Source organism: Kogia breviceps, chromosome 4, assembly GCF_026419965.1.
Source record: "Kogia breviceps isolate mKogBre1 chromosome 4, mKogBre1 haplotype 1, whole genome shotgun sequence".
Taxonomy (NCBI): Eukaryota; Metazoa; Chordata; class Mammalia; order Artiodactyla; family Physeteridae; genus Kogia; species Kogia breviceps.
In genome coordinates, this window is record NC_081313.1 from 32,032,210 (window position 1) to 32,051,077 (window position 18,868).

General features: G+C 40.5%; 1 protein-coding gene across 1 annotated transcript in view; it reads right to left on the bottom strand.

Annotated features, from left to right (window-relative positions):
• The window catches only part of C9 (complement C9), a 56,007-nt gene that overhangs the window by 31,018 nt on the left and 6,121 nt on the right, over positions 1 to 18,868 (bottom strand). The window contains exons 3-6 of the mRNA XM_059060274.2: positions 11,123 to 11,228; positions 10,593 to 10,737; positions 10,191 to 10,338; positions 3,105 to 3,243 (exon numbers count right to left, since the gene is read on the bottom strand). Of these exons, the coding sequence (XP_058916257.1) occupies positions 3,105 to 3,243; positions 10,191 to 10,338; positions 10,593 to 10,737; positions 11,123 to 11,228 (538 nt within the window). The remainder of the gene's footprint in view (positions 1 to 3,104; positions 3,244 to 10,190; positions 10,339 to 10,592; positions 10,738 to 11,122; positions 11,229 to 18,868) is intronic.

Genomic DNA, 18,868 nt, shown 5'->3' on the forward strand with positions numbered 1-18,868 from the left:
ATTTAAAGAGAATTATAATGAAAACCTGAAACCTGATTTACAAGTTGTTACTTTCAACAACAAAAGCAGAGAAGACTAAAGAAAAACAAGTGAAAAGGAACTAATTCCTAGATGTAATCATCACTTTTTTCCCCCCATAATTGCAAGCTTCAGTTGTTCTTTTTTTTTTTTTTTCTTTTGTGGTATGCCGGCCTCTCACTGTAGTGGCCTCTCTCGTTGCGGAGCACAGGCTCCGGACGCACAGGCTCAGCGGCCATGGCTCACGGGCCCAGCCGCTCCGCGGCACGTGGGATCTTCCCGGACCGGGGCACGAACCCATGTCCCGTGCATCGGCAGGCGGACTCGCAACCACTAAGCCACCCGGCAAGCCCTTCAGTTGTTCTCGATCATTACTTACAAAGTACTTACAAAGCAACCAGTAAACCTTCACCTAGAATGTAACCACTAATTATGCATTTAACCATAGCTAAGTCTTTTACCATAGCTAAGTGTTCTTCTCAAAAAGAATAGAAAATATTTTTTTATTGGAATACAGTTGCTTTACAATGTTGTGTTGGTTTCTGCTGCGCAGCAAAGTGAATCAGCTATATGTATACATATATCCCCTCTTTTTTGGATTTCCTTCCCATTTAGGTCACCACAGAGCATTAAGGAGAGTTCCCTGTGAAGAATAGCAAATATTTATTGAGTGTTTGCTAGTGCCAATAACTTTCTGAATGTTTCACATACATAGACTCATTTATCTTTACAAGGCAGGCATTATTATTTCTGTTTTACAGATGAGGAAACTGAGGCATGATGAGGATAAATAATTTGCCCAGATCTCACTGCTGTTTGGGGCAGAGTTGGGATTCTAACCTATGCAGTGTGTTCTAGAGCCAGAGCTGCATTTGAAACAAGAGGCACTGAGGGAGTGTGAATGTATAAGAGTAAGGTGTCATTATCAAGGTATATTCCCCATGGAATGATAGGTCCGTAGAATTCTTTCAAAAAATGAAAGACAGTAAATTATTGCTAATAAGTAACTAAAACAAGATTTAAAAAATTAATTCATCCAGTAAAATGGTGTTGAGTACCTACCCTCTACATATATTGAGTTGAGTATTGGTAATAGCTATGAGGAAGAAAAATATGAATTCTTTACCTTCAGGCACTATAATAATAACATACACGAAAAAGTAGGTAAAATATGTCATTGAATATTAGAAAGTGCAGAAAGTAGCCCTCTCTAAGAAGTCAAAATCGAGATTTCCACTCAATAAGCTCACGCACATTCTTTTATGTTCAGCTATTCATTTTCCAAGACCATAACAGATTAGAATAAGGGGAACATCAGCATTACTAGCACCAAGGGTGTGATCTGGGGACTTTAACAAGCCCCCAGCCAGCTCCATCAGCACTCTTTCTCAGGTGACACCAAATTAATACTCAGGTCCATAATCCCTGTCGGTTTTTTCCTAAGCTTGATGCCAAAACTCATTTGAAGGCCTTAATCTGATCTGAACTGATTAAAAATTATTGTCTTCATTTCTTCTGCTTTGTGTGAACATTGGTTAATTTTGCCATAGATATATTAATGCGTTTGATTCTAATATGCCGCTCCCAACTCCACCTGGGGTGTAAGTAACATACAGGGTAAACACCACATCACCTTTATAAGATCCAAACCCTCCTGAATGTGGAAGTACATCTGTTTCTAGGGTTGTGGATAAGGGAAAACAGCAAGCTTACTCTCCAAACGTAGCTTCAAGATCAGTCCCAGGCAAGCCCCCAGCCCTCACTTCTTGGTTCACACCAGTTACTAACCCTACAGAGAAGCTAGGAGGCTGGTGACAGTGACAAAGACAGGAAGACTGTACAGCACAGACCTGAGAACTAAAAAAAAAAAAAACCACAACAATAACCCTTCTTGCATCAGCAATGACAGAGGTTCCCTTATCTTTGACATACTCTTTTGAAGAAAGTAGAACATGTATAATTCTTCTTAGAAAGATGATAATCTTCCCCTCGAAACATGTACTTAAAGAAGGTTAACCTAGCATTATGGGAAAGATCAATAATCCAAAATGTTCCCTGCGATTTGGGAGAAACTGATTTTATTCTGGACTTGTAGGCACCAAAAATATGACAATGTGGTCACATGTGAAAAAAGATGCCAGTCAAATAAGTAGGGACATTAAATCTTTAGCGTTCATGGGAGAGCATGATCACTTCAGGCTGCAATGGGTAGGGGTTGATTTACAACATTGTTAGAAATAAAAGGAATATTAACTACAATTATTGAAAAGTATATATGTTTTTCAAACTGGTGGGAGTGACAATGAAAATGAAGGACATTGTAATGACTGAATAAAGTGAATTTTATGGGTCACCAATAAAAGGTTTCCTTCGTTCAGGGAAAAGAAGAAGGTCTTATGGGACTAATTAAAGAAAGATTATTGTAGCTACTGGTTCAGAATAAACTAATTATTATTCTTTATTAGATCTTGTTTAGAGGTCCCAAAATATCTCTAAAGGTGATAAATATTAACCCTTTGAATGAGGGGGTATAGTTTGCGGATGGCTCTAGAGAATTTAGGTGACTTGTAGAAAGGTGGTAGGTTTGCGGTAGCATTTTGTAGAGTAAAAATCACTTTAAGAAATAGTTTCACTAGAACTGGAGGGGTTTGAGGTGAGTGACTACAGCCACTGACATTAGTCAAGGAGGTTTTACAAGGGGGACTAGTGACGGAAAACAAATGTAAAGATGGTTTTTCATTGGTAGGTTAGCGAAAAGCGAGCCTCAACAGCATGGAAACAGTGTACACAGTCCTTAAATCAGCACTTATTTAATTTTTAGTTTCATCAGAACCTTAGATGATTCTTTTTACAGAGTTTAAGTATTTCCCCAAACTCTATCACTGGGTGCATGTTACTGAAGATTGATTGTAGACTACTGCATATTTTTTAAAGAGACCCAGGCTACATCTCCTCTTCTTTAAGTCAATCTTACGTTCACATTAAATTTCGATTCTACTGACTTTTTCATATTTTTTAGTAGGAAACTTACGGAAACAATTTTTCGGCTAAAGCTGAACAATGTGTTTTCTTCTGAGGATACTTACTTCATAGGCTAGGGAAGCCACGTTCCAGGGTCTGCGGTAGTACGTCAAGGTGTTACCATCCCAAACTCGATCACAGAGTCCGTTGTAGTACTCGTTGTTGAAAGGGGTGCTGAGGGCATCCATCCCTAAGACGTTGATCCTGAGGGTGAACAGAGTAACATCAGGCGTGGAGACACCAGGAGCTAATGCAAGGCAGCCCTCGGTCACTGGGGGAAGAGAGCTTCAGCTCAAGTCCCATCACCCATGTGATGATGGGATATAATCAGGAATAGAAGCAAGAGCCTGGTCACTTCTGCTCTGTGTCCTGGGCGGAAGTACATATTAAGACGGTCTTATAAACTCTTCTAGGCAACTAGGGCACCGTTGAGCACAATGAAAGACATGCAGTTAAGTAGGAAGCAAGGGTCCATCTGGCTTCAAGAGTGGAACTCCACCGATGTAACCCTTAGCTAGCATCCCTTGGTGAACTAAAAGCCAATGCTGTAATACCACCGCTTTCAATTATTTGAGAACAGAGCATCTCAGGGGGGCAGTATAACTCATGCATGTAATTTTTAATCTGTGAATCAACATTGGGGCTCTTTCTCTCTCCGTTCTCTTTAAACTTAAACCTTTCCCTCCAGCTGTCTCATTGATTGTAAAGAACCTTGTTCCCTCCAGGCTTATTTTACTCCTATTATACTTACAAAAGGAACACTAAAATGTCATCATCCAGCAAGGCATTTTCAAAAGTTCTACTTTTTTCTCCCAGCAAAATATTTGTTTTAATTTTTTAAATTAATTATTATTATTTTTGGCTGTGTTGGGTCTTCGTTTCTGTGCGGGGGCTTTCTCTAGTTGCAGCGAGCGGGGGCCACTCTTCATTGTGGTGCGCGGGCCTCTCACTGTCGCGGCCTCTCTTGTTGCAGAGCACAGGCTCCAGATGCGCAGGCTCAGTAGTTGTGGCTCACGGGCCTAGTTGCTCCGCGGCATGTGGGATCTTCCCAGACCAGGGCTCGAACCCGTGTCCCCTGCATTGGCAGGCAGACTCTCAACCACTGCGCCACCAGGGAAGCCCCCCCAGAAAAATATTTTTATTTGGCAAGCTTTAATTCAGAAATAGGAATCTTGTTTAGCCTAAGAAGTATTTACTTTGATTCATAGGCCAAAAACCAATGTATGCAAAAGAAGCAGTTCATTCTTTGTGAAATACTAATTGGAGAAATAGTCATTGCTGTCTAGACTGTACCTGGAATAAATGACACCGGGGCAAGGAGGCCAAATGGAGGTTTACTCCTCACATCTATAACTTAGCTTGGCACAAAAGCATAAAGTCTTCCATTGCTCTGGACCACATCCCTAACTCCAATGAGCTGGATTACAAAGCCGGTTGTTGGTTTCAAGAGCAATTTGTCAAAGGGTGTGGATGGCTTACTGCAAACCCATTGCTAATGCAAGGAAAATAAGTGGACAAGTATCCTATTGCCAGTTGGTTAGCTAAAAAACATTTTTATATAAACAGCACATTCTTAATAAACTTTGAATCTACACAGAAAATGAACATTATAGCTCAACTTGAATGAAAGGCAAGTTAAGGAACTGATTCAGGAATACCTTTCTCAAGGCAGACTGTATAGTTAGAATTAACTCCTTCTCACTTTCTTGCTCCCCCCAAAATACTTTTCATGAAAAATGCTATGGCCCTACTTTCTAATAAAAGGCCAAAAATTAGACCTAGTCTCTCGAATAAAAAAGAGAGGAAAAAAGAAACACTATGTATCTAGTTTACTTTCTTAAATATGTTATCCTGGATGGGAGATTAAAATTTTGGTTTCAATTTTTCACCCATCCCTGCATCTACAGACATGTGAGCAATAAACAGCTTAAAAAATATTACTAAGGTTTCAATACAAAGACATAGAATACTGGAAACAAATGATCTGTGTTGGTTTCTTAAACAAGACCTCAAGTACATTTTCTTTATTGTGTAGTGAACTTGTCTTCCATATATCTCATTAACGGAGACCCTGCATCAATTTGTGTTCAGTGAATAAGGACATTAATCTTTGCTTATAATGGTGATGAATTCTTAAGAGTACTATATCTACGGGTAATGTAGTGTTTGTAATAAACAGTGGGTAATATTAAGACAGTTAACACAGTCCTGGATCTCATTAAAATTATATTCAAGGTAAGGGGTTGGATATAATTGCCAATTTCAAACAATAGTCCAAGGACGAATATACATGTGCCAAATGAGTAGTACAGGTAAGTGATGTACAAAGTTCCCAAGAGGAAGAGGTCCCCATGGCAGGGTCATAAAAAGGGTTTTAGAAGGAGTAGGATTTGATTTGGGTTCTGAAGGATGGGGCCTGAATGGCAGGAGGAATGAGGGTGCAAAATTCTGCAAGTGTAAATGTATATGGCATGCTTTGGGGCAGTAGTCTTCAGATTTTTCTGCTTGTCTAATCTATAAAAAATGTTGATAAACTATGCCTCCTTGAACAGTTTTAGTTGGACATCTAAAATGTTCCCTCTTAAGTTTAAGTAGTTGCAAAGGATATGACTTCTCAGCAAGCTGTAAATATTTATGCTTTAAAATATAATTATTTTGCCTCTTTTAAAATTAGATCCAATGGAATATAAATTCTATAGTGATGATGGGTATCAAGTGACTACGATGTTTATATTTCTTTAACAGTTGGATGTTTTATGGTATTTCTTTTGATTCTTTCTTCTTTTAAAAATAGACCTTATTTCTTAGAGCAGTTTTAGATTCATGGCAAGACGAGTGGACGATAGGGAGATATCCCATATGCCCTTATCCCCCTTTTATGCTTGAATCCATATTTCTATTCCATTTCTGCTCCAGAATTTTAACCTAATGTAATGTAGTTTTATGCTTGGAAGTTTTAGTTGATCACTTTTTCACACTTTTCTGTATGAAAAATGTATTAATTGAAAATTTTAAAACATTAAATATCCTTTGACCATAAGGTCTAAGTATTTAAAAAAAATTCTTCTGGATTTGAATTACCATTGTTAGTAGTATATTTAGGTATATTAAAATATAAAAATAGTTAATAAATCTAAGTAAAATTTTATTGGATAGTTATCTCTCAATGAAATGAATGGGGCTTCCTTTTTAATTAATTGATTAGCTACTGTACCCATGGATGAATATTACTTATTGCTAGAAAAAGATAGGGCTGAGTACCAATTTTATTTCTACTTTCCATTTTTATAGAGGTAAATCATGAGAAATTTTACTCACATAAATAAGTAGATAAGAATAGAAAGAATTTTGTCACAGCAATGTCACTCAATTCTTTGATCTTCTGAGTTTTATGCCCCCCCCCAAAAAAAAGAACACATACTAGTCTGTCATTAAAAGTTAGTTTTATAGTCCATTACCTGACAATTGATTAGGACATCATTCAATGCTGTTGGTAAAAATAATTGGAGACCACTTGACTTACAAGGCTTGACTTACTTTAGGAAACGATTATCATAAAACTCACCTATTTCCCCCTTGGAAAGTCATTTTGTACCCCATGCTATACATACCCCAACTTGAAGGTTTTTGTTTCACAGAACAGCAAATTGCCCAGTAGGCTAGATCCATCTGGAAAGTTACAGTGAAGCTGATCCACAGTCTAAAGTACAACTAAGGAAGAAATGTTTCAAAACTTCTGACTTGGTTCCACTACTACAGAGACAGCCAGTCTAGTCTAGAATAAGCCAATATTTTTTTTCTGCCAAGAAACATGAAAACTTCTCAAGGATGGAATGTCATCGCCTGGGAAATAAAAAGCATGTGTTCTTTGGCAGCACTTAGAGATGCCTGTTTTCACACCTGCACCTAGAACCGTAGGCAGTTCCAATTTACCAGGTGAACTGAAGAGCAGGCTCCCTCCACAGAAGTGGTGTTATGCTTAGATCACACACAAAAGGAATTCCTTGTGTATAGCACATCATTTACAGCTGGTTTGGATTTATATTTTTTTCAATGAATGCAAGATGGGTTGGGGATTTCCCAGAACACCTGTGGAGAATCTCAGATTCCTACAAGACAAGAGGCTGAAATACATGTGATACAGGTGAATTCTCCTGGCATGAGAATTTATTTATTTATTTATTTATTTATTTATTTATTTTTAATTTTTTTTTTGGTATGCGGGCCTCTCACTGTTGTGGCCTCTCCCGTTGCGGAGCACAGGCTTCGGACGCGCAGGCTCAGCGGCCACGGCTCAGGGGCCCAGCCGCTCCGCGGCATGTGGGATCTTCCCGGACCGGGGCACGAACCCGTGTCCCCTGCATCGGCAGGCGGATTCTCAACCACTGTGCCACCAGGGAAGCCCTGGCATGAGAATTTAAATGAGAGTCCTTCAAATGCAAACAAGTATAAATGTATTACTATGAGTACTTGTGACTTTCATGTGTAAAAGAATCTGACTGTATACTACTTCTGATAAAACTTGTTGAGGTTTTCCAGACTGGACAGTTTAGAAGCATGTTGCTGTGATTAGGATGTTTACTGCTATTAATTCTATTTCGGTGTAGTCCCATAGCCCCATATAAGAATAATGAAGATGTATAGTAGTAAATAAATATGTAATATCGATGGTATTGAAGAATACCATAACTGTAACAAAACATGTTATTTTGAAACCTCTTCTTAAATCTTAATTACTGATTTATACTACTCTTCTATGCTCTTAATGCAAAGATTTGGGTAATAAATAGCTACTTAAGGAGTTTCATCTTCTAAGGTTAGTTTTGCTTTGAAGTCAGGGAGTTGACCTGTGGGCTTTGTAGTGATGTAGGGGGAGTGATGTCGGTGCTGATGGGCCTGCGGGGAGAAAGAGAGGGTTAGGTGGCAGGGTAAAAAAAAACACGTAGTTTCCATCAGTCAGGGAAACTTGGATTTTAGTTCTGCTAGCAACTAATGTGTCTAATAGCCTTATTTATTTCACTCAGTTCTGATCTATAAGGTGACTGTAATACCACCCCTAACCAGCTCCACAGGACTTTTATGAAAAGCCAAGAGAGGGAATGTGCAAGAAGATTTTGAAAAATTCAAAGTATTCTGCACATGAAAGCTGTGCCTCATAATGAAACTCCCTGGCAAATGCGATAGAACAAATTTTCTTTTCCCCGAACGAAGGAAACCTATAGATTACAAATGATTGCTTTTCAGCCAAGAGGGCTATGGTTTCTGTATCCTTTTCCTATAAAATCAGATGTAACTTTGCATAGAAGGAGACATATGTAACACAGGTAATGCCCTGCTTCAAGCCTGTTTGTTTAGATTAGAGAGAAAACCATTTCTTGGATCCCAAATAAAGCAAGTAAAGTAGTAATGGGCTTTCAGCATGGACTCACAGTCTCTCCCTGAGTAAAGCTGCAAGAAGAGTCAAGACTCATTGGAACACGTTGTGGCTATAAGGTTTCGGACAACCCCCATTCCATTTCTGCCAACTATGAAGAGGCCCTGCTGAGTGTAGGGCTCAAGACCATCCCATCTGATTCGAGATTCCTACTTTTAGGCTCTGGGCAAAGGCACTGTGGGTTATATTTGGACTCTGCTAGGATAAGATTTCATGAAGGGATAAAGGATATGTGAAATGTTTTATCTGGGGTCTGACTCTTGGTATCCTGACATTTTTTTTCCTACGGTGATCAAACAAGTGGATGTTTCATCTGCCTTAGAGAGAGGAGACATCTCTGTTTTCAGCCAAACCTGATACACAGGTCCTGCCTTAGGAACTGCCCAGTTCCTCAGTGTAGGGTTCGTCTCAACCTCAGCATTCCTGACATGTTGCTGTCCTGTCCAGGGTCTCTACCCACTGGATGTCAGTAGTTTTCCCTCACCCCCCCGGAAAGCTCCCCACTTCCATATCCCACAGTGGTGGCCACTGACAACTTTTAGACATGACCAAATGTCCCCCAAGAGGAAAATCCATTCTGGTTGAGAACCACTGCCTTAGTCCCTATCAGGCCTTGATCTTACCATCTTACCCCCGTCTTCTTTCCTCTCCCCATTCCCATTGCCAGGACTCCAGTCCTGAGCCTGAATTTCTTTCCAGGGACCCAGTTTCAATCTTACCTGATGCAATTGACAGTATTTTAGAAGCATTTATTAAATTAATTAATTAATTAACTCACCTATTTATCAACCCACCAGTATTCATTGAGTGTCTATTATGAACAAGGCACTGGGGTTATGAGGATGTAGAGACACATTGCATTACAGGTCATGAAACACAGTCATGTGCCATCGCTGTCAATATACCACTGGATGGGGGAACACCTGTGTCTCTGTTGGGGACAATTTGCCAACAAATCCACCCAAAGTACCTTTACTGAAAACAGATCAGAACAACTAATGGAAACTTTGCTGTGGACATCCCTGGAATGTTCTCTAACTAAATGAAATAGAACAGTACAGAACCTCAGGCCTATGCTATTTTCCAACTCTGAGAGCACAGATCTCTGCAAATGGTCTCTATTCTGTGTAACTCTAAGTTCTAAACTGTCTAAGACGTCTCATCTGAGCTGACCCTGCTGGAATGCCTATAGTTTGTATGGGAAACAAGTGAAACTTCAGTTCTTTGATGAGAACCAGAGTCTCAACACCAGCCCCATCTGGCATCAGAACTGCTTCCTCTGTCCTTTTCCTCTTGGGTAAACTCCAGAATGCTGGCACCTCCTGAGAGAGAATTTCTACCCAGGTATATATCCAAGAGAAATTCCAACAGAAGACAGGCTTCCTGGCTCTTCAAATATTTGAATCGAATTGCCAGACCTACTACTGGCAATTCAATTTCAAATGTTAACATGTCATTTCAATATTGTTATGGTCTTCCAGAGGTTGATAAACAAGGTTTCTCATCTCTTACTGGACTCAGAAGTAATCACCTATCATCCTGATGGTCTAGTCTACTCTACAGATGCCTACTGAGGCCAGGCAGCTTGTCCAAATTATCTTGAGATACTGATTCAGCATTTATCGTCTTTGAAGCTCAAATGTAATTCAAACAGAATACAGACTCAAAGGTTTCTCTTTGTACCAGATCAAACCCTCTACCACGTGGGGGTACAGACCCGTAGCCTGCTGTCCGTGCCAGCTCTGACTCTTTCACCACTTTGTCGCGGCAGGGAGGATGAGGATCATTTTCACATTCATCCTCATCTGAAAAGTCTCCGCAGTCGTTGTCACCATTACACAGAAGTCGCCTCTTTATGCATATGCCTGCAATCAAAATCAGGAAAGACAGAAAGACACCGTGTCTCTCAGGCCAAATTCTCTTTTTTTTCTTATCAAACATTCTTTAATGATAGAGGGGAGGGACCACACCCATATTTTGAATTTTTTGTATAGACTATGTAGATGGCCCTTTTTTCAGTCCCTTTCATGCTTGGAAGCACGAGCGTCTGGAAGCACATTTCTTTTCTTTTCGCTCATGAGGGGACATCGAAACCCACACTAGGCAACGGGAGAATTACCTGTACCGCATCGAAAGTCATCTTTACAGTCATCCTCAGGGTCTTCGCAGATCTCCGTGGGCACGCACTGACGTCTATCTCCTACAGCGTCCACGCACTTTTGCCCGTTAAATTGTCCAAAGAGTTCAATGCTCCTTGAGCGAAACTGCCCAGGAACAGCTGGAAATGTTAGCGTTTCTATAGCCAAAAAGGGATTCTGATCTAAAACTGCATCCACACCACTGCAGCCCTCCAAACCCAGCTGAGTCAAAGGTTTTAAGATGGAAGCCCGATGTCACTTGAAGGAACAACTCACATGGTGGGGTTGGCGGGCTCGTCTATAGAATATGGTTCCTCCCGATACTCGTTTAGTCACTGTGCAACACTCAGGTTTCCCAGCAAGGTTAGCCTCATCCATTTAGGTATTTCCCTTTCCTTCTGGGTTTGGAACTCAGCTGGGGGCCTCCCTGCCTCATGGTCATTTTCCTGGAGATGCTGGCAGTACAGTTTCCACTTGGGGACATCAGTGGGGAATGGCAAAAAATGCTTACCATTTGTTTGAGGCAAGGGTCACATTTGGACCAACTGCTCCAGGAGCTCATCCTGCAGTCTGTGGGCAATGGCGTGCCACTGCTTTCCACGGGCTCCGAGTCATATCTAAGGCAACAAAACACATCAGCTTATAATGACCATCATGTGTGCTTCTTTCTAAAGAGTCTTCACAAACCCGTTTAACTTTATTTACTCCTTTCCCCCTTCTGAACCACAGTACTTATCCTTTTATTCCATCTCGCATCTGACACTTGATCACATGCTGTTCTGTATTTTCAACTCAACTTTTTGTTTAATTCTTGTACTGCATTGAAATTTAACCTTCGCCCTAACAACAACAACAATAATGATGATGGTGATGAAGAAAACGAGCAAGTCATCCGGCTATGTGTGCTTCACTGATTAGTCTTATATTTCCAACTAGAGTCATTGAAGCTAGAAGCCTTGTTTTGCTTTGTACCCCCCCAGAGAATCTGGCAAAGCCTCAAGTTGCTGGGTTTTCTTGCAAATTTAAACCAGTGCACCCAGCCGTTCCTGTGGTAGGTGCCCAATAAATCAAGCTCTCCTGTCCCTCCCTACATTCTGTATGTGCTGAACTTCCCTCTTCACACTCCGTGTCTGGACTTATTCCTCACCTTTCTGAATTTCAATGTATATTTTTTGACACTTCTAACCTTCCCTCCCACCCCCAGCTGTGCTTTTCTGGCTTTGAACTGTTCTATCTCTCTTGGTTCACCATTTGCGTCTCTTCTGGTTGCAGCACCACCTTGGATTACTATCTTATTCAGTGACAGAAAGAAATCCAGAAACAGAAGCCATGAAACAAGAATCTTATCAACTTCCTGCCTCACTTTCCTGAACTGGCACCTATCCTTTTTATAGTGCAGCCTCTTATTTCAGAGGGATGGTAAGGCTAATCCCTCCCCTAAAGCTCTAGATCCCAGCATGTCTTTGAACTGTTGATAACCAAGATTCTCCTCCATTTAAACCTCTCCCTTACAACCAGCTCCTCTCCATTTGTAATACAATGTGTTCAAGTCTTTGACATTAAACATAAACAAAGGAATGAACACATAGAATGCTCTTCCTGAACTTTACATTTCCTTCAAGCTACCCCACCTCCCTCCCACCCTTCACAATGACACTCAGAGGAATTGCTATAAACATATTTCTGTTTTTCTCTCTCTTCCAAAATAAAAACAAGTCTCATCTCCTCCTTTTAGCTACCTCCAAAATTCTCTCACCTTTTTTTAGGCCAACTTTCTGGAAAAAGTAGTTTGCACCCTGGTTTCTTGTTCCTTACCTTCCAATTACAGCTCAACCCTCCTGACCCAAGGTCATTGCTCTTGCCAAAGTCAACAATGACTTCAAGTGGCCAGCTCTGTGGTTCCCCTCAGTTCTTATCTTACCAACTACTTCACAGCTGTCAATATGGTTGACCACTCCTGCTCTTTAAAATAATCTCTTCCCTTGGACTGAATGACATTAGACCCATTTTATTGCTTCTTTCCCCTCCATCCTGTTCTCCTACTCTCCTGTTCAGGCTCCTTCTCCTTTGACAGTCTCAGAAATGCTATTTTCCCTCAAGCTCCTGTCCTTGGATCTCTTTTTCTTTCTACACTTTCCCCAGGGCTTTGGTTTCCATGTATAAGTTAATGACACCCAGAGATAAGTCTGCAGTCCAGACATCTCTTCTGAATTTTAAACCCTTGGATATAACTCCCAATTGGACATCTGCACTTAAATGTCTTCATGGCTCATGAATTTAATGTGTCCCCAGACAAATCCATTCTTTTTCCTCTTCTCTCAAGGCTTCTCCTCCTGTATTTATTGTCTTGGTAAACAGTGTCTCCATTTATGCAGTCACCCTAACCAGACTCGGGTGGTACTTGTCTTATCAAAGCTCATCCTGCATATTGAATCAACCTCTAAAACCTGTTCTTTACAGTCATAAATGACTCTCAAATCCTTCCATCCTTCGTCTCTTCCAGACACTTCTCTGGTCTACACTAACATTTAATCTCTCCTAGATGACAGTCATTTTTTTCTAATCCTGTTTCCCTAAATCACCCAGAGTGATCTTTTAAAAATGTAAAGCTTATCATTCATTCCCCTACTGAAACTCTTCAGTAGCTTCTCTCTGTTCTGAGGATAAAGTCCAAACTTTCTAACATGATATGGTAGGTAGAGTAATGACCCCCCAAAACATCTGTGTCTTAGTCTCCAGAATCTGTGAATATGTTACTTTACATGGCAAAAGAGACTCTGAGCATGTGATTAAGAGGAAATTATTCTGTATTTTACCTGGATGAGCCCATTCCAAATACGCGAGCTCTTAAAAGCAGAAGAGTGGTTCAGAGAGATGTGCAGACAGAAGTGGCAGGAGAAATTCAAAGCATGAAAAGGGACTCCATCCACTGCTGCTGGCTCTGAAGACAGAAGGAGTTTCACCAAGGAGTGCAGGCAGCCTCTAGAAGCTGGAAGAGGCAGGGAAATAGATTCTCCCCTAGAGCCTCCAGAAAGGACTGTAGCCCTGCTGGAGCCTTGATTTTAGGCCAGTGAGACCCATTTCAGATGCTTGACCTATACAACTGTAAGATAATAAATCTGTGTTGTTTAAGCCACTAATATGTGGTAATTTGTTACAGCTGCTACAGGAAACGAACACACATGGTCTAGTGTGCTCTACATGGCCCATCTTCTTCCTAATTCTTCACCTTCACTTTTCCCCCGGCCAAACTGAACTTGAAATGCCCAAGATAAGCTACACTTGCTCACAGCCTCAGGCCTTTAAACCTACTGTTTCCTATTCACCACACTGATCTCATCTTCAACATATTTTTTTTTTTCCCAGAAAACCTTCCCTAACCCCTCATGTAATTTACTTTTCTATGTACATATTCTTATAACGTCTTGTTCTTCCCTATATCATAAGTGCCTTTGCAATGACATGTTTCATTTAATTTATTTATTCACTCATCAAATGTTTATTGTCTATTATTTGCTAGGCTTGGAAGGTACAATGGTATGCAAAACAACAAAACAAAATAAGACAGAAACCGTGATCCCCAAGCTAACAGAGCTTATGTTCTAGATAAAAATATCAGTGAGTTAAGGAAATTTTCAATCTTGCTCAGCTTACATATCAAGTGTCTGGAACATAGTAGGTGCTCAGTAAATGCTTTGTGAATGAATAAATGAAAAACTAAGTGCATGAAGAGGAAGAAAGTTCTTGATCGTGTGGTCTAGGACAGACCTAGGTCTGTATTTCTCTAGGTTATCATCTCCTGGTGGACCACTCATATCATATATTTGCAAGACTTGCTTGTCATTAGGCAACCCTAATGATGGGAGATACCATTTCTGTAAGCCTGACCCTTGCTTACATCATTCAGAAAATCAGGAGGCTTGATGAGCCTTCAGTCTTCTAAAAGTGCAGGTTAAAAACGTATTAGACAAGCTGCCAAAACTCCTTGAAGAAACTGATTTCATGGAGGTTTATTAGTATCTATCTGAATGGCTGAGAAATTTGCTGCTAGAACTTTTCCGTCAGACTAAATCCTCATCTGGAACTGACTGGCCTCATCAAGCGGCAATGGCACATGCACTTTTATGACCTATAGCTGCAGGTCTCACTACTGATTGCATATCATAATCCTCAGAGAGTAAAAATAGGAACTGTTAAAATGCGATTCCCCATTCCACACTAATTAAATCAAGTTTTCTGAGGATGGGCTTCAGGCATCAATGTTTTTAAAAAGTATGCCAGGTGATTCTCGTCTTCACCCAATGTTGAGGAAAACTTCTTGGCACCATCCGGTGGGTATCCATGAAATCTGAAGGGGTGGAATTCAAGTATGGGGGTACCCATTTCATCACATAACTCAAGCTTGAGGTCGCCACTGACCTGAGTCACTGAGCTGCTTTATCATTGGTTTTAGGAATTACTCTAGGCTTTGCCTATTAGTGTCCCTATGGATCTTTGCAAATCTGTGGAACTAGTTTTTCCAGTATCAGGCCTGCTGCCGTCAACTGGATTATCTGTTCCTGTCTATCCGTTTTGTATTTATCACTTACTTAGAAGATCATGTTAGCATTTTGTTTCAGCATCTCCCCCAAAGAGATTGGTTCTAGAAACCACACCCTAAATAGACCTGTGGTATGACACCTTAATCTTTCTCACCTGCCATTGAGACCAGCTTCAATGAATAACTAGTTCAGAGAGTACAGTACAGACTGGAGGATCATGTATGGAAGGTAAAACTCACTGCAAATACTGCAGTGTGAGCTACAGTCCTTTGGGGGGCAAGCCTAGAGTCCAGTCAGTGAAGGGGACCGATCAGAAAGGCTGTTCATCTGTCTCACACATCAGTGACCAGGACCCTGCTCCAATGATACTGGCATTGCCTGTAGATGCTTCTCTAACATCCGTCACATTAATAATAGCCCCGTATTAACAATGTGCACAAATTCCCTTCCTTCTAACTTCACGACTCCTTTTTTTTTTTTTTTTTTTTACATATTTGACTCACACCTTGGACTTAGAATAGAACACCAGAACTTCGCCTTTGATCATTTATTGCCCTCCTAGTTTGTGATTTAGATTCATTTCCTGAATGATCCAACCTGGTCCTATGGGAACGTCTGCACAGATCCCACCCTTTGCCCTCAGAGCGGGACTTACACCCCACTAGATATCAGGCTCAGTGTATTTTTTCATTTGCTAGGACTGCCGTAACAAGGTATCACAGGCTTAAACAACAGAATTTTATTTTCTCACAATTCTGAAGGCTAGAAGTCTGTGATCAAGGTGTCAGTGGGGTTGGTCCCTTCCGAGGCCTCTCTTCTTGACTTGCAGATGACAATCTTCTTCCTGCATCTTCATTTGGTCTTTCCTCAGTACATGTCTGTGTTCCAAGTTACTCTTCTTTCAAAGACACCAGGTGTATTGGATAAGGGCCTGCCCTAATGACCCCCAATACAGTCACATTCTGAAGTCTGGGGTTTGGAATTTCAACACTTAAATTTTGGAGGGACAAAATTCAGCCCATAACACTCATAAAAGTTTTTCGATTAAGCAATACCTATGTTTTCTACTAGTTTTACTAGATAATTTCCAAAGCTCGTTTTCTCATTAAACCTTTATTCTACCACTGAGGGTAAATTTTTTAGGTGTTATACTTTATAGGTGGGAAACGAAAAACAGAGAATTATGCTAATTATTCAAAGTTGGACAGTTAGTAGCAAAACTGGATTTAGAATCTGTCTCTCCACTCCTAGTTCACTACAATTTTGCTCTTTCTCCTGTGCTGCCTTTCCCCCCTCAACCAACTCAAATCCTCTTTGAAATAATCTAAAGGGTCATGGCTTATTCAACAATTGCTGGATGTAATAGTCTGATGATTTGTAGACATTTGGAGACACATTAAATTAATAAGAATATATTTAAAATATAGCAGAATATATTTTTAAAGAATGTATTTATATTTTTATTTAAGAATACATTTTTTAAATATAGCAGCTCCAGGTAAAGCACAGCAATTGGACAATCTGGGTCTTGCCTGGATATAGTTTTGAAGCTTACACCTAAATGTTGTCAAATTAGGCAAAAATAAATTGAAAATTGTGAGAACACCTGGATGTTTTGCCTTCACTGCACCAGGTACCTGGATATTTAGAGGCAAAATAAAGACAGGACTTGAGGGAATTATTAAGATGAAATAATAGATAATGCAAGGGGAATATGTTATTGAAATGAATGCATTCCATAAATATTAAGGAAGAGGATGAGTGATCTTGGATAGTTCCTTCTGAGCCCAGTACCCCCTCCCCAGCCCCTCTGACTCACTAGACAGACAATCTTCTGTAGCTCCAAGACTGTGTATGTACAATGCTTACCACCTGCATTTCACCCTGCTGAGCTATTAGGCTGAGTGGAGAAGTATTTGTAAAGCACTTTCTGGATTCGTAGATGAAATGTGTTTATCAAGTAAAGCCTATTTCCAAGTGTTTCAATCTCAGCTTGAAAGTCATTTCCTAGATCAAAGTGAAGTACATCAACATGGCAGGAGGTCTAACTCTGGGCCAGAAATGCACTGAATGAAGAGCCATTGATGTACACCTGGTCCCATCTCCCTGCCATGAAGAGAGGTTTCCAACTTTAGAAAAAGGAAACTTCAGGAGCAGTTCACACCCCAGGACACTTTGTGGTGGGCCCAGGCAGGAAAACACCTGCTGTAGGAAGGAATCTTTTTGTCAATAAATAAGACAATGTGGCTCCTTTGAGTGGAGAAATATAAGCTAATTAGGACTGCATCCTTAACCCATGGATATGCCAGTTTGTTTAGTTCCTGCAATTCATCAAGCTGGAGAGATAATATAACAGCAGTGGCCAACACTCTAAAATTTCAGGACTTTTCTGGTTTCCCAAGTCTTAGTCAAGAGCTTCTCTCATGTGCTTCCAATGAGCCAACATTCAGTAACATTTACGGAGGGTTTGCTCTATGTCACGATTGTTCTGGTAACTGGGGCCACAAGATGACATCCTGACCGTCACGGAGCCTGCATTCCAGTGGGCTAGATACAATAAATAAATATTTTATATAAATATATATATAAATATATATATATTTATAAATATATTTATAAATATATTTATATATATTTATATATATTATATATTTATATAAATACATAATATATATTTATTTATATAAATAAATATTTTCTAGTAAACTAGAAAATACAACATGCAGTATCAGTTAAGACATGTGGGCTGTGAAGGAAAATAAACCAGGGTAAGAGGACAAAAAGTGCCATAGGGCTGCTCTGGAGCCCCCAGGGCTGGGGGTTTCTTATAGAACATGGTGAGAGGACCCTCTCAGAGCAGGTGTGGTGCTTTCCAAACGTGTTCACAAATTCTTTGAAATTAGGCTCATCAAAGATGGGGTCTATGCGTCCCCCTTTTGAAGCTGGTAGGGTCTTTGTTAATGCTTTTGAGGAGTAGAATGCAGTGGAAGAGAGCCTGCATGCCTTTAAAGGCTAGATTAGAGAAGCCCATGCTGGTTTATCTAAAGATATCTAAAGATGAAAAGCTCTGGGAGCCTTTCACCACTGCGTATGAAGCTAGCTACCCTGAGTTCACCATGTGGAGAGCGCGCGCGCGCACACACACACACACACACACACACACACACACACACACACACACACGAGATTCCTAGGGAGACTCAATTGCTCTAGTCCCTCAGCAGTTCGGTGTTCGGGTCTTCCCAGACCAGGTGACAGACATGAGTGAAGAAGTTGTCATGATGACTTCAGCCACAGCCACCATCTGCCTGCATCCATGTGAGAGACCCATGACAACTGCCCAACTGAGCTCAGCCAACCACCCGCTTCAAGAACCAAAGAAATCTTATTTTAAGTTACTGTTTTGTAATGATTTGTTACACAGTAAAAAATGACCAGAACAGGGAGGTGCTGTTTGATTAGGTACCTGAATGAAATCAGAGAGAATCTATGTGAGGGTCTGGGAGAAGAGTGTTGTAAGCTAGGGGAAAGTAAGTGCAAAGGCCCTGAGGTGGCATGTTGGAGGCATAGCAAACAGAGCAGAGTGACCACAAAGGAGAGTGAGGTGCATCTAGAGGAACAGGCAGGAGCAGCTCATGCCTTGTGGGCTGTGGTGAGGAAGTTGGATTTGATTCGGAGCTTGATGGGAATCCTTAGAGGAATATGAGAGCAACATT